The sequence below is a fragment of the Daucus carota genome, chromosome 4 (assembly GCF_001625215.2).
Source record: "Daucus carota subsp. sativus chromosome 4, DH1 v3.0, whole genome shotgun sequence".
Taxonomy (NCBI): Eukaryota; Viridiplantae; Streptophyta; class Magnoliopsida; order Apiales; family Apiaceae; genus Daucus; species Daucus carota.
In genome coordinates, this window is record NC_030384.2 from 30,824,755 (window position 1) to 30,839,037 (window position 14,283).

The window sequence follows — 14,283 nt, forward strand, 5'->3', positions numbered from 1 at the left end:
TCTTTCAGGCAAACTTGCATTAGTTGTGTTTGCTTAATTAGTCATTTTCTCAGAAAAGCTATGTACGACTCCATTATTGCCAGAAGTTTTAGCCAGCATTGGCAGAAGAAGATGAGATGTGGAGCTTTTTTTGGTGGTTTTATTCTTGGATTCTTCATTTGCATATACTTCACACCTTATCAAGGCCCTTTACCGTTTGGTAAGTATATTATGTGTACTGGTATTGCTATATATACAGTATATGATCCGTTTATTGAATTCCACGATCAAATTTGAGCTTTAAGAGCATCGGTGACTTAACATGATATGAGAGCTAAGATATAACGAGCATTTTTGAATTGAGCCCTCCTACCCATTGATTATTTTTCAATAAAATTTCTATCTGTGTATTTGATTGATGTGTGCATCTTGTTCTTGTCCGTGCATTCGCACAGAATGAAAAGGGTTAATAGTATATTCTATGTTCAGGTACTCTTTCGAATTCTATGCATTTGAGGAAGAACATGAATGTTGGAATTTTTACATTAATGTCTGTTTGGGAATTTGGATTTCATGAAATTAAGGATTTGATCAAATGACATGTTTGGATACATACAAAAAAGCTGGATTCAGATTTCATTTGAAATCCAGAACATTCAAATGCTAGTATAAAACTGAGAATTTGAAATGACATCTCAAACCATGTCATTTGAAATCCAAAATTTGAAATGAAATACATGTTTCCAAACACAATCTAATAGAATTTGATCATTTCCAGAAAAATATCTAATATGGGCACCATATATATTTTTAACTTGTTCTTTTCGATTATGATTTATGTATGCAGTAGGCTGATGATGGATGATTCTTCTCATCTTATCTGAAAACAGTGTATTGCACAGAGACTAACTAACTTTGCTGTTACTTCTAATTTTCAAGGGGCAGATGTGACTACTGGTGTGGAGTCCCGGATAGTTTGCCATTTTACAGAACCGGAATCAGATTTTTGTGAGATGCATGGAGATATAAGGATTCTTGGCAACTCGTCAACAATTTTTATTCCTCATTTTAGCGTAGCAGATATGTTTACAAAGAACAATTCGTCAGGAATAAAGCCTTATGCAAGGAAGAGTGATGAAGGTGCACTGGAACATGTGCGACAATTCAGATTTTCTCAAGAAATGCCCAAATGTACACAAAATCACAGTGTTCCGGCTGTACTATTCTCCATCGGAGAATACACAGGAAACTACTTCCACAGCTTCAGTGATGTGGTTATTCCATTATATACTACTTCCCGGAAATTTAATGGCCAAGTACAATTTCTTCTAGCAGACAAGAAAGTTTCTTGGACTACAAAGTTTCAAGTAGTGTTAAAGAAGTTGTCAAATTATGAGGCCATTGACATAGATAAAGAAGATGGAGTGCATTGCTTCCCAGGCATGATAATTGGTCTCAAAAAATATAAGGAGCTGAGTATTGATCCAGTGGAATCACCAGATTATTCAATGACAAATTTTAGGGAGTTCTTAAGAAGTTCGTACTTTTTGAAGAGGGAATATGCCATTAGATTAGGCTTGAAAGGGAAGAAAAGAGCGCGGCTGCTAATTATTTCAAGGAACAGTACTAGAACATTTATGAATGAAAATGAGATTGTTACAATGGCTCAAAAGTTAGGGTTCGATGTTGTTCTTGCAGAGGCCAGCTCAAATATACCAGAATTTTCACAGTTGGTGAATTCTTGTGATGTGCTGATGGGAGTACATGGTGCTGGCCTAACAAATATTGTTTTTCTTCCCAAAAATGGCGTTCTCATCCAAGTGGTATTATTTGGTGGTGGCGAATGGCTTGCTACAACTTATTTTGGAGATCCTTCCAAGAATATGAACTTGAGGTATCTGGAATATAAGATAAGTGAAAAAGAGAGCTCTCTGATACAAAAGTACCCGCTCGATCATGAAGTCTTCAAGAACCCTCAATCAATTGCAGAAAAGGGTTGGCCTTATTATAAGTCTGTGTATTTGGACAATCAAAATGTAAAACTTGATGTTTTTAGGTTTAAAACAACCTTGTTGGAAGCTCTTCAGATGTTAAGTATGTAAAAGTTATCTTGACAGAAATCTTGCAGAGAGTGAAATGGTTTTACCATTAGGAGGTTTGGAATGGCTTGTACAACTGATTTCGGAGATCCTTCCAAGAATATGAACTTAAGGTACTTGGAGTATAGGATTAAAGAAAGGGAGAGCTCTCTGATACAAAAGTACCCACTTGAGGATATAGTGTTTAAGGACCCTAACTTGATCCAGAGAAAGGGTTGGTCTGATTTTAGGTCTCTGTATTTAAACAATCAAAATGTTAAACTTGATGTACGTAGGTTTAGAGCAACTTTGGTGGAAGCTCTTCGGATGCTGAGTATGTAAATACTAATGTTTTGGTATTGATGCAAATTCTTCACAATATTGTCTGCACTTCAAATGTCAGAAAATATGTTATAGTTATATGTTGACGGATCTGGTAAGGAGTCCGGAGGACACGTGTCTCTTCTAAAATAATTTTTGATATTTCTTTCATCATTCTAAATTTTATAGAGTTATAAAATTAAAATGGCTCTAGAAAATTTTGATATATGTAGATACTTTTTGAAAATTTGTTTAATACCCTCGAAAATTATCATGCCAGGTCCGTCACGGTCGGTTGCTATACATTATTGATCAACTGAGCATGTACCATCTAGGCAAGTGAGCGGAGGACTGACCAAGATTCAAATATGGTTAAAAAATAATTGTGATATCATATTGAGAACCGATTTATCTAAAACTTTAATGTCTGAAGAAGGACACAAATGGCTCTTATGCTATCACAATATAATATGAACAGGAAGGTATTAATTGCCCCGAAGCTGGCCGTAAATGATCCACTCATTATTCCAAAAAAATGAGATTTAAAGTAAGGGAGGGTGTTGAAATATAACATAAAATCCATTTGGGGACTTTTTTTAACATCTTATAATTTTAGATGAATCGATTCTCAACAAATACCGAGCTATATGTACGTGCCGGATTCTCGAAAGACGGGCTTGCCCACCATATTTAGAAAATAGTCAAGAGAAGAGAACTGTACTTCTGAGTTTTCATAAATTTTGTGTGGACAAAACTCCACAGTACCACCAAATTACAAACGTGTTCTACATAAGCTTGCATAGCAAGTAATCAGAATATCAACATACACTCAAGAATTAAATTAATCCCCATGCATAATGCATTTACAGTAAAACCAGATCTTGATCTTCCTTCACTGCCATCCAATATTGATATTTCTTTGACTATTTTCTACTTGGATTCTAAGCTACAGACTAAACTTTCAGCTAATTACGTTCTCACCATATGCATACTTATATCTTGTATCTTTAAACATATATGTATCTTTCAGGCAAGCTCGTATTAGTTGTGTTTGCTTAAGTAGTCATTTTCTTAAAAAGTGATGGACAACTCCATTGTAATTGCCAGAAGTTTTAGTCAGCATTGGAAGAAGGAGCTGAGATGTGGAGCTTTTTTTGGTGGTTTTATTCTTGGATACTTAATTTCCATATACTTCACACCTTATCAAGGCCCTTTACCGTTTGGTAAGTATGTTATATGTACTATTCAAGTGTGGTATTGCTGTTTATGATTCTTCTCATCTGATCTGAAAACAGAGTATTGCACAGAGACTAATTAACTTTGATGTTACTTCTAATTTTAAAGGGGCAGATGTGACTACTCCTGTGAAGTCCCGGATAGTTTGCAATTTTACAGAACCGGAATCAGATTGATTTTTGTGAGATGCATGGAGATATAAGGATTCTTGGCAACTCGTCAACAATTTTCATTCCTCATTTTAGCGTAGCAGATATGTTTACAAAGAACAATTGGTCAGGAATAAAGCCTTATGCAAGGAAGGGTGATGAAGGTGCACTGAAACATGTGCGACAATTCAGATTTTCTCAAGAAATGCCCAGATGTACAAAAAATCACAGTGTTCCAGCTGTACTATTCTCCATCGGAGAATACACAGGAAACTACTTCCACAGCTTCAGTGAAGTGGTTATTCCATTATATACTACTTCCCGGAAATTTAATGGTGAAGTACAATTTCTTCTAGCAGACAAGAATGGTTCCTGGACTAAAAAGTTTCAAGTGGTGTTAAAGAAGTTGTCAAATTATGAGGCGATTGACATAGATAAAGAAGACGGAGTGCATTGCTTCCCAGGCATGATAATTGGTCTTAAAAAGCATACGGAGCTGAGTATTGATCCAAGAATATGAACTTGAGGTACCTGGAATATATGATTAGTGAAAAAGAGAGCTCTCTGATACATAAGTACCCGGTCGATCATGAAGTCTTCAAGAACCCTCAATCAATTGCAGAAAAGGGTTGGCCTTATTTTAAGTCTATGTATTTGAACAATCAAAATGTAAACTTGATGTTTTTAGGTTTAAAACAACTTTGTTGGAAGCTCTTCAGATGTTAAGTATGTAAAAGTTATCTTGACAGAAATCTTGCAGAGAGTTGTCTGCACTTAAAATCTAACAAAAAGTTTACTTTTTAAGCTGATTGATCACTGATAATCTTACGGAGAACTCTTTTTGAGTTTTGTGGTAGACCTGTCTTGATTCGCACTGATAAGTTCACTGATGGCTTATAAGGGCACCCAAAACTCTTTTTGAGCTTTGTGGTAGACCTGTCTTGCTTCGCACTGTTTTTTCACCAAATTAATCAAATACATAGGTCAAATAACAAGTACTCAGACGCTTCAGCGTCTACCTTAGCCTGAGCCATCAGCAAAAGAATCAACTTTCAGTCTCTTACTGAAAAATCTGTTAAACTTTCTAATTTTTCCAATTATAAAAAAAATATTAACCTCGACGGAACTGGTGATGACTCTGAGGAAGTTCCAACTAGTTCTGACTTGGCCTTCCAGAGTCTCACAAGAAAGTTCGAATGAAAATATGATATGATGCATTGCAGGCTTCAAAGCTCGCACTATCATGGTTCTGAGCTTTTAAAAGAGGCTTATACTTGAGGTTTAATGAAAATTTAAAGTATTAACGATATTACCAAAAACATACTATCTGAATCTTTTTTAGATAATAATTATTATCCTTCTGAGGAATTATATATGGATTATATTAAGGCACGGAGAAAAGAAAAGGCCAAGGCTCCTCATTATTTCAAGAAAAAGAACCAGGGCTCTAATTATGAACGAACAAAACTAGTTAAAATGGCTCAGAAGTTGAAGTTTGATGTAGTGCTTCTAGAGGCCGACTCGAATTTAACAGATACTAGTTTATAACCCGTGCCAAGCACGGGATTATATGAATTTTTAAGTTTATTATTTATTGAAAATATAATATTTATAATATAGTTATTTAAATTATTATTGTTGAGATACAAAACTTATTATGCATTAACATATTAATATTTAATTATGATTAAGTTTTATTTTTCAAAATAACTATTCTCAGGATACATGTTATTATATGAATTTATTTTAAAATGGTACGTTTTATTTTAATAAAATCATTATGTTGTCTTTGATTGTAGATAGATGGAAAAAAAATTCAACACCACCATATATAAATTGGCTGAGAGTGCATTCAATCTTTAATAAAACTTAATTTTTTAGTTCATAATTGTTTTAGACGTCTAATAGATACTATTAAGTGTAACGCTAATTCAAATTCTTGTAAATTTAATATTGATGGATATTTGTCAAATTCATATAAAACTATAGCAGAGATTATAAATTAAATGAATTTAAAATTAATTTATTTATTTGAATGCTGATATATGATAGGAGTTTTACAGAATTGTTTCATAAATTAAATTATTTGAGTTCAAAGAAATAAAAAATAAATAATTTTATTGGTGGTCTAACTGTTGCATTACAAAATCCTAACAACGTTGGAAGTCTTTTTTTAATAGTATAAGATTGAAGTCTTTAATTATAAAATTCTAATCAATATCAAAGTCTGATAATTATAAAATCCTAACCAATATTAAAATCTTTATTTATAAAATCATAATAAATATGAAAGTCTTTTCATAATAATATAATAAAATTATAAAATCCTAACCAATACGACATTTTTTTCATAATAATTTAATGATTATCATTATTAAGTAAAAAGTTTATATTGATTATAAAATCCTAATAACTATAGAAGTCGTCTTTAATTATAATATCTTAAAATATTATAAATTCCTGACCAATATAAGTCTTTTAATGATAATATAATATTTTTAATAGGAGTATAATAATTATAATAATAATAATAATTAAATATGATATAAGATGACCAAATTTTGGTACTTTTAGTACCGATGTTCCACTGAAACGCGGTTTCCCTTATTAATAAGGGGTATTGATTTCACAGTGGGTGAATTCTTGTGATGTGATGATGGGTGTGCGTGGTGCTGGACTAACAAATCTTGTTTTTCTCCCGAATAACGCTGTTTTTATCCAAGTTTTACCATTAATTAGGAGGTCTGGAATGGCTTGCTACAACTGATTTTGGAGATCCCTCGAGAACTTAAGGTACTTGGAGTATAGGATTAAAGAAAGGGAGAGCTCTCTAATACAAAAGTACCCACTTGCAGGCCGGATGTAGAAACGAAATCTTAGGGGTACTGAGCAAATTTTCGAAAAACACTTATATATTTTTAAATTATGAGAGGTACTTCTGTAATTTTATAAAATTTAGAATGATGAAAATATATATAAAAAAATTTTAAAGGGAACACGTGTCCTCCATGCCTCTTCCTAAATCCACCCATGCTCACTTGACGTACGATATAGTGTTTAAGGACCGTTTTTTAATCCAGAAAAGGGGTTGGTCTGATTTGAGGTCTGTGTAGTTGGACAACCAAAATGCAAAACTTGATGTACGTAGGTGAGCAACTTTGGTGGAAGCTCCTCGGATGCTGAGTATGTAAAAATACTACTCCCTCCGTCCCATTTAATTCTATACACTTTTCTTGTTTGGATGTATCACTCAATTATATATATTTCAAAACTTTTTCAAAATAATCAAGTTTTATAATATAAAAATCTCACCCACCCACTACTTTCAACTATTTTTCCAAATCTATCAATTATATATTGACGGATTCCACTACTTTACCTATTTTTCTTTCTCTTTCTTCCTACTTTACATTACTTTATACATTTTTCTTAGTCTCCGTGCTCAATCCATATGTATACAATTCCGAGAGATGGAGGGAGTACTGTTTTAGTATTAATACAAATTCTTCACAATGTTGTTTGCATTTAGCAAGGAGTATGGGAATTTTATAAAATTGTACAAGTTGTCTCAGAAAATTTGAACATATATAAATATTTTTTGAAAATTTGTTTGATTGCTCGAAAATTATTATGCTAGTCATCCACTGTCTCTGTCTCTTACTATATATTATTGATCAATCGAGCATGTATTGTGAGCACCCATATCTATTCATGCACCCATCTTATCAGACAAGATTCGAAATATCGAAATCCGACAAACGGAACAATCTATTCACGCAATTCGAAATCTCGAACTCCGGTAAGAGGGCGGAGGACTGACCAAGATTCATATACCGAACTATATTTATGTGCTTGGGCGCCGGATTGCCCACCGTCTTTAAAAAATAGTCAAGAGAATAGAACTATACATTCATTAAATTAAAAGTTTGTTTGTTTTTCTGAGTTTTCATAAATTTTGTGTGGACAAAACTTCACATTAACACGAATTTACAAACGTGTAATATATAAAACTTGCATAGCAAGTAATCAGAATATTAACATACACTCAAGAATTGAATTATTGCCCATGCATAATGCATTTAACATTGAAAATAAGATCTTCTTCCTTCACTGTCATCCAATATTGATATTTCTTTGACTATTTTCTCCTTAGATTCTAAGCTACTGGCTAATCTTTCAGCTAATTACGTTCTCACCACATGCAAATTTACACTATCTTGTAAGAAGACAGTCTATCAACATATATGTATCTTTCAGGCAAGCTTGCATTAGTTGTGTTTGCTTAAGTAGTCATTTTCTCGGAAAAGCGATGTACAACTCCATTGTTGATGGAAGTTTTAGCCAGCATTGGCAGAAGAAGATGAGACGTGGAGTTTTTTTTGGTGGTTTGGTTCTTGGATTCTTCATTTGCATATACTTCACACCATATCAAGGCCCTTTACCGTTTGGTAAGTATATTATGTGTACTATACAAATGTGGTATTGCTGTTTATAGTATATGATCCGTTTATTGAATTCCAATATCAAATTTGAGCTTCAAGAGCATCGGTGAACTTGACATGATATGAGAGCTAGGATATAGCGAGCATTTTTGAATTGAGCGCTCCGACCCCCATTGATTATTTTTCAATAAAATTTCTATCTGCGTGTTTGATTGATGTGTGCATCTTGTTCTTCTCCGTGCATTTGTACAGAATGAGAAAGGTTAATAGTATATTCTGTGTTTAGGTACTCTTTCGAATTCTATGCATTTGAGGAAGAACATGGATGTTGGAATTTTTTCATTAATGTCTGTTTGGGAACTTAGATTTCATGAAATCCTACATTTGATCAAATGACATGTTTGGATACACAAAAAAAACTAGATTTGAAATCCAGAACATTCAAATGCTAGTATAAAACTGAGAATTTGAACTGATATCTGAAACCATGTCATTTAAAATTAAAAATTTGAAATGAAATACAAGTTCCCAAACACAACCTAATAGAATTTGATAATTTCCAGAAAAATATCTAAATGGGCACCATATATATTTTTAACTTCTTCTTTTCAGTTATGATTTATGTATGCAGTAGGCTAATTATGGATGATTTTTCTTATCTGATCTGAAAACAGAGCATGGCACAGAGACTAATTAACTTTGATGTTACTTCTAATTTTCAAGGGGCGGATGTGACTACTCGTGTGAAGTCCCGGATAGTTTGCCATTTTACAGAACCAGAATCAGATTTTTGTGAGATGCATGGAGATATAAGAATTCTTGGCAACTCGTCAACAATTTTCATTCCTGATTTTAGGGTAGCAGATATGTTTACAAAGAACAATTTGTCAGGAATAAAGCCTTATGCAAGGAAGACTGATGAAATTGCACTGGAACATGTACGACAATTCAGCTTTTCTCAAGAAATGCCCAGATGTACACAAAATCACAGAGTTCCGGCTATATTATTCTCTATCGGAGGATACACAGGAAACTACTTTCACAGCTTCACTGATGTGGTTATTCCATTATATACTACATCCCGAAAATTTAATGGTCAAGTACAATTTCTTCTAGCAGACAAGAATGGTTCCTGGACTACAAAGTTTCAAGTAGTGTTAAAGAAGTTGTCAAATTATGAGGCTATTGACATAGATAAAGAAGACGGAGTGCATTGCTTCCCAAGCATGATAATTGGTCTCAAAAAGTATAAGGAGCTGAGTATTGATCCACTGACATCACCAGATTATTCAATGACGAATTTCAGGGAGTTCTTAAGAAGTTCGTACTATTTGAAGAGGGAATATGCCATTAGATTAGGCTCGAAAGAAAAGAGAAGACCGAGGCTGCTAATTATTTCAAGGAAAAGAACTAGAACATTAATGAATGAGCATGAGCTTGTTACAATGGGGCAAAATTTAGGGTTCGATGTTGTTGTTGCAGAGGCCAGGTCAAATATATCTGAAGTTTCACAGTTGGTGAATTCTTGTGATGTGCTGATGGGAGTACATGGTGCTGGCCTAACAAATATTGTTTTTCTTCCCAAAAATGCTGTTTTCATCCAAGTGTTACCAATACCATCTGGTGATTTCGAAAGGATTGCTAGAACTTCTTTTGGAGATCCTTCAGAAACTATGAACTTGAGGTACCTGGAATATAAGATTAGTGAAAAAGAGAGCTCTCTGATACAGAAGTACCCGCTCGATCATGAAGTCTTCAAGAACACTCACACAATTGCAGAAAAGGGTTGGTTTTACTTTAAGTCTATGTATTTGGAAAATCAAAATGTAAAACTTGATGTTCTTAGGTTTAAAACAACTTTGTTGGAAGCTCTTCAGATGTTAAGTATGTAAAAGTTATCTTGACAGAAATTTTGCAGAGAGTTGTCTGCACTTCAAATGTAACAAAACATCTACTTTAAAGTTGATTGATCACTGATACAAGTCACTAATGGAAACCATGAATGTTACGACTAGATTAAACATTGATTTCTATTACAATCTCATCATATGTAAAAGATTCAACTTCTAACATTTGAGCTACATCACCAGGAAGGCAATTAAGAAACTAAGGCTGTGTTCACTTGGATGGAATAGAATGAGGAGGAATGATGAAATAAGATGGACTTTCCCTGCTAATAAGATGGCACCAAGAATTGCAGCTACTATCATTGACAGGTGAAAGTTGTCACAAAGACCGGACCCTTTAATTTGTTCACATAACCCTGCACATGATACGCAGGGTACTCCTTTAATGTAATTGACTGCAGTTCATCGAAACAAATGATGACAAGTGATTGCATAGCAAGTAATCAGAATATTAACACACACTCAAGAATTGAATTAATCCCCATGCATAATGCATTTACACTAAAACCAGATCTTCTTCCTTCACTGCCATCCAATATTGATATGTCCTTGACTATTTTCTCCTTGTATTCTAAGCTACTGGCTAATCTTTCAGCTAATTACGTTCTCACCACATGCAAATTTATACTATCTTGTAAGACCATCTATCAACATATATGTATCTTTCAGGCAAGCTTGCATTGGTTGTGTTTGCTTAAGGGGTCATTTTCTCGAAAAAGCGATGTACAACTCCATTGTTGCCAGAAGTTTTAGCCAGCATGGGCAGAAGAAGATGAGACGTGGAGCTTTTTTTGGTGGTTTGGTTCTTGGATTCTTCATTTGCATATACTCCACACCTTATCAAGGCCCTTTAGCATTTGGTAAGTATATTATGTGTGCTATACAAATATGGTATTGCTGTTTATAGTATATGATCCATTTATTGAATTCCACTATCAAATTTGAGCTTTAAGAACATCGGTGACTTAACATGATATGAGAGAGAGCTAAGATATAGCAAGCATGTTTGAATTGAGCCTCCTACTCCCATTGATTATTTTTCAATAAAATTTCTATTGGTGTATTCGATTGATGTGTGCATCTTGTCCTCCATGCATTCGTGCAGAATGAGAAGGTTATCATTCTGTGTTTAGGTACTCTTTTGAATTGTGTGCATTTGAGGAAGAACATGGATGTTCGAATTTCTACATTAATAGAATTTGATCATTTTTTCTGGCAAAAAAAAAAAAAAGAATTTGATCATTTTCAGAAAAATATCTAATATGGGCACCATATATATATTTTTAACTTATTCTTTTGGATTATGACTAATGTATAAAGTTGAATATATAATTCTCGCCATGCAGTACGCTAATGATGGATGATTCTTCTCATCTGATATGAAAACAGAATATTGGAGAGGGCTATAAATGAACCGAGCTGGTCGAAAAGTCGACTCGACTAGACTCTAGAAAAGATCGACTCGGCTCATTAACGAGTTGAGTTCGAACGGCCAATAATGTTCAATAAGCTTGACGAGTCGAACCAAACTTTTTAGTTGTTCGAGTCGACTCGTTAAATACTCGGACTCGCGTTCGACTCGACTTGGTTTTTAACGAACTCGAGTTCGAATCGGAAAAAAAAGAAGATCAATAAGTTTATCGAGTTTGGCTCGACTCGGTAAGAAAAAACTCGACTCGAACTCGGTTCGTTTAAGGCCCAATTGCACAGAGACTAATTTTCTATTTGACAAATATGGCTTATAGCCTTACAAATGAGTATCTGTTCTACGACACTCAGAGGATAAGCTCTTAACCACTGAGCTATCCAACCGTGCTCATTGCACATAGACTAATTAACTTTGATGTTACTTGTAATTTTGAAGGGGCAGATGTGACAACACCTGTGAAGTCCCGGATAGTTTGCAATTTTACAGAACCGGAATCAGATTTTTGTGAAATGCATGGAGATATAAGGATTCTTGGCAGCTCGTCAACAATTTTCATTCCTCATTTTAGCGTAGCAGATATGTTTACAAAGAACAATTCGTCAGGAATAAAGCCTTATGCAAGGAAGAGTGATGAAGGTGCCCTGGAACGTGTGCGACAATTCAGATTTTCTCAAGAAATGCATAGATGTACACAAAATCACAGTGTTCCGACTGTACTATTCTCCATCGGAGAATACACCGGAAACTACTTTCACAGCTTCAGTGATGTGGTTATTCCATTATATACTACTTCCCGGAAATTTAATGGTCAAGTACAATTTCTTCTAGCAGACAAGAAAGTTTCTTGGACTAAAAAGTTTCGAGTAGTCTTAATGAAGTTGTCAAATTATGAGGCCATTGACATAGATAAAGAAGACGGAGTGCATTGCTTCCCAGGCATGATAATTGGTCTCAAAAAGCATAAGGAGCTGAGTATTGATCCACTGGAATCACCAGATTATTCAATGACAAATTTCAGGGAGTTCTTAAGAAGTTCGTACTATTTGAAGAGGGAATATGCCATTAGACTAGGCTCAAAGGGGAAGAAAAGACCGAGGCTGCTAATTATTTCAAGGAAAAGAACTAGAACATTTATGAATGAAAATGAGATTGGTAAAATGGCTCAAAAGTTAGGGTTCGATGTTGTTCTTGCAGAGGCCAGCTCAAATATATCAGAATTTTCAAAGTTGGTGAATTCTTGTGATGTGCTGATGGGAGTACATGGTGCTGGCCTAACAAATATTGTTTTTCTTCCCAAAAATGCTGTTCTCATCCAAGTGGTATTATTTGGTGGTGTCGAATGGCTTGCTACAACTTATTTTGGAGATCCTTCCAAGAATATGAACTTGAGGTACCTGGAATATAAGATTAGTGAAAAAGAGAGCTCTCTGATACAAAAGTATCCGCTCGATGATGAAGTCTTCAAGAACCCTCAATCAATTGCAGAAAAGGGTTGGCCTTATTATAAGTCTGTGTATTTGGACAATCAAAATGTAAAACTTGATGTTTTTAGGTTTAAAACAACTTTGTTGGAAGCTCTTCAGATGTTAAGTATGTAAAAGTTATCTTGACAGAAATCTTACAGAGAGTTGTCTGCACTTAAAATGTAACAAAAAAGTTTACTTTTCAAGTATATTACACTGAGGCACGGAGAAAAGAATTTCCTGGGGTATGCCCTTGTAGATTGTCCTTTTTTTATAAAATTTTTAATTAGAAAAAAAAAACCCTAGCCTCCTCATTATTTCAAGAGAAAGAACCAGGGCTTTTTTGAATGAACAAAAACTAGTTAAATTGGCTCAGAAGTTGAAGTTTGATGTAGTGTTTCTAGAGGCGACTCGAATTTAACAGAGTTTTCACAGGTGGTCAATTCTTGTGATGTGATGATGGGTGTGCATGGTGCTGGACTAACAAATCTGTTTTTCTCCCGAATAATGCTGTTTTTATCCAAGTTGTACCATTAGGAGGTCTGGAATGGCTTGGTACTACTGATTTCGGAGATCCTTCGAAGAATATGAACTTAAGGTACTTTGGTGGAAGCTCTTCGGATGCTGAGTATGTAAATACTAATGTTTCAGTATTGATGCAAATTCTTCACATTGTTGTCTGCATTTCAAACATCGGAAAATATGATATAGTCATGTGTAATCGGATCTGGCAAGGAGTAAGGAATATAGAAGTTGCCTCAGAAAATTTGAAAATATATAAAAAAGAATTGAAAATTTGTTGGGTGCCCCCGAAAATCATCATGCTAGTCCGTCTCTCTGTCTATTACTGTTGGTTTTTTAAGATACAAGAGGGAGAGAGATGTAATATATTAGGTGGAAGCTTATAGGAGAGACATGGAAACTTATATTTTTATTAATCAAAAGCCTCTTTATATAGAGCTCACATCAAACAAATAAGCATGATTAGTGCCACTCATATAGCCTAATCAATTACAAATATTCCTCCAATCAATCAACATTAAAACAAAATCAACTAATTAATATTTCAATTACAATTTTGAATCATAGTTTCAACACTCCCTCTTGATTCGAAATTGTAATTTTTATTCAGAATTTGAAAATGACGATGTACTTCTCATCATCACCAAGCATGGAGCACTTCTCTCCACAACCGTGAAGCACTTCTCTCCACAAACGTGGTACACTTCTCACCACAAACGTGGAGCACTTCTCTCCACAAACATTTTTCTTATCATTA

At 34.3% G+C, this 14,283-nt stretch overlaps 3 protein-coding genes and 1 pseudogene across 4 annotated transcripts; all 4 read left to right on the plus strand.

Moving 5' to 3' along the window:
- The first annotated feature begins 64 nt into the window (after positions 1-64).
- LOC108217213 (alpha-1,3-arabinosyltransferase XAT3-like) lies at positions 65-2,081 on the plus strand. The gene is made up of 2 exons (XM_017390057.2): positions 65-199; positions 919-2,081. Exons 1-2 carry the CDS (start codon positions 112-114, stop codon positions 2,079-2,081), a joined length of 1,251 nt encoding a protein of 416 aa, XP_017245546.2. The 5' UTR covers positions 65-111.
- A 1,364-nt stretch (positions 2,082-3,445) lies between these two features.
- LOC108217214 (alpha-1,3-arabinosyltransferase XAT3-like) lies at positions 3,446-6,629 on the plus strand (annotated as a pseudogene).
- Positions 6,630-7,817: 1,188 nt separating this feature from the next.
- LOC135146766 (alpha-1,3-arabinosyltransferase XAT3-like) lies at positions 7,818-10,208 on the plus strand. Of its 2 annotated transcripts, none has more exons than XM_064091318.1 (2): positions 7,818-8,211; positions 8,929-10,208. In XM_064091318.1, exons 1-2 carry the CDS (start codon positions 8,073-8,075, stop codon positions 10,095-10,097), a joined length of 1,308 nt encoding a protein of 435 aa, XP_063947388.1. In that variant the 5' UTR covers positions 7,818-8,072; the 3' UTR covers positions 10,098-10,208. The 2 variants fall into 2 exon arrangements, with proteins under 2 accessions (XP_063947388.1, XP_063947389.1); XM_064091319.1 differs by having other exon boundaries at positions 8,070-8,211; positions 8,880-10,208.
- A 504-nt stretch (positions 10,209-10,712) lies between these two features.
- Positions 10,713-13,189, plus strand: LOC108217215 (alpha-1,3-arabinosyltransferase XAT3-like). Its single transcript, XM_017390058.2, has 2 exons — positions 10,713-10,972; positions 11,977-13,189. The coding sequence occupies exons 1-2, from the start codon at positions 10,834-10,836 to the stop codon at positions 13,137-13,139; spliced, it is 1,302 nt and encodes a 433-aa protein (XP_017245547.2). The 5' UTR covers positions 10,713-10,833; the 3' UTR covers positions 13,140-13,189.
- The last annotated feature ends 1,094 nt before the right edge of the window (positions 13,190-14,283 follow it).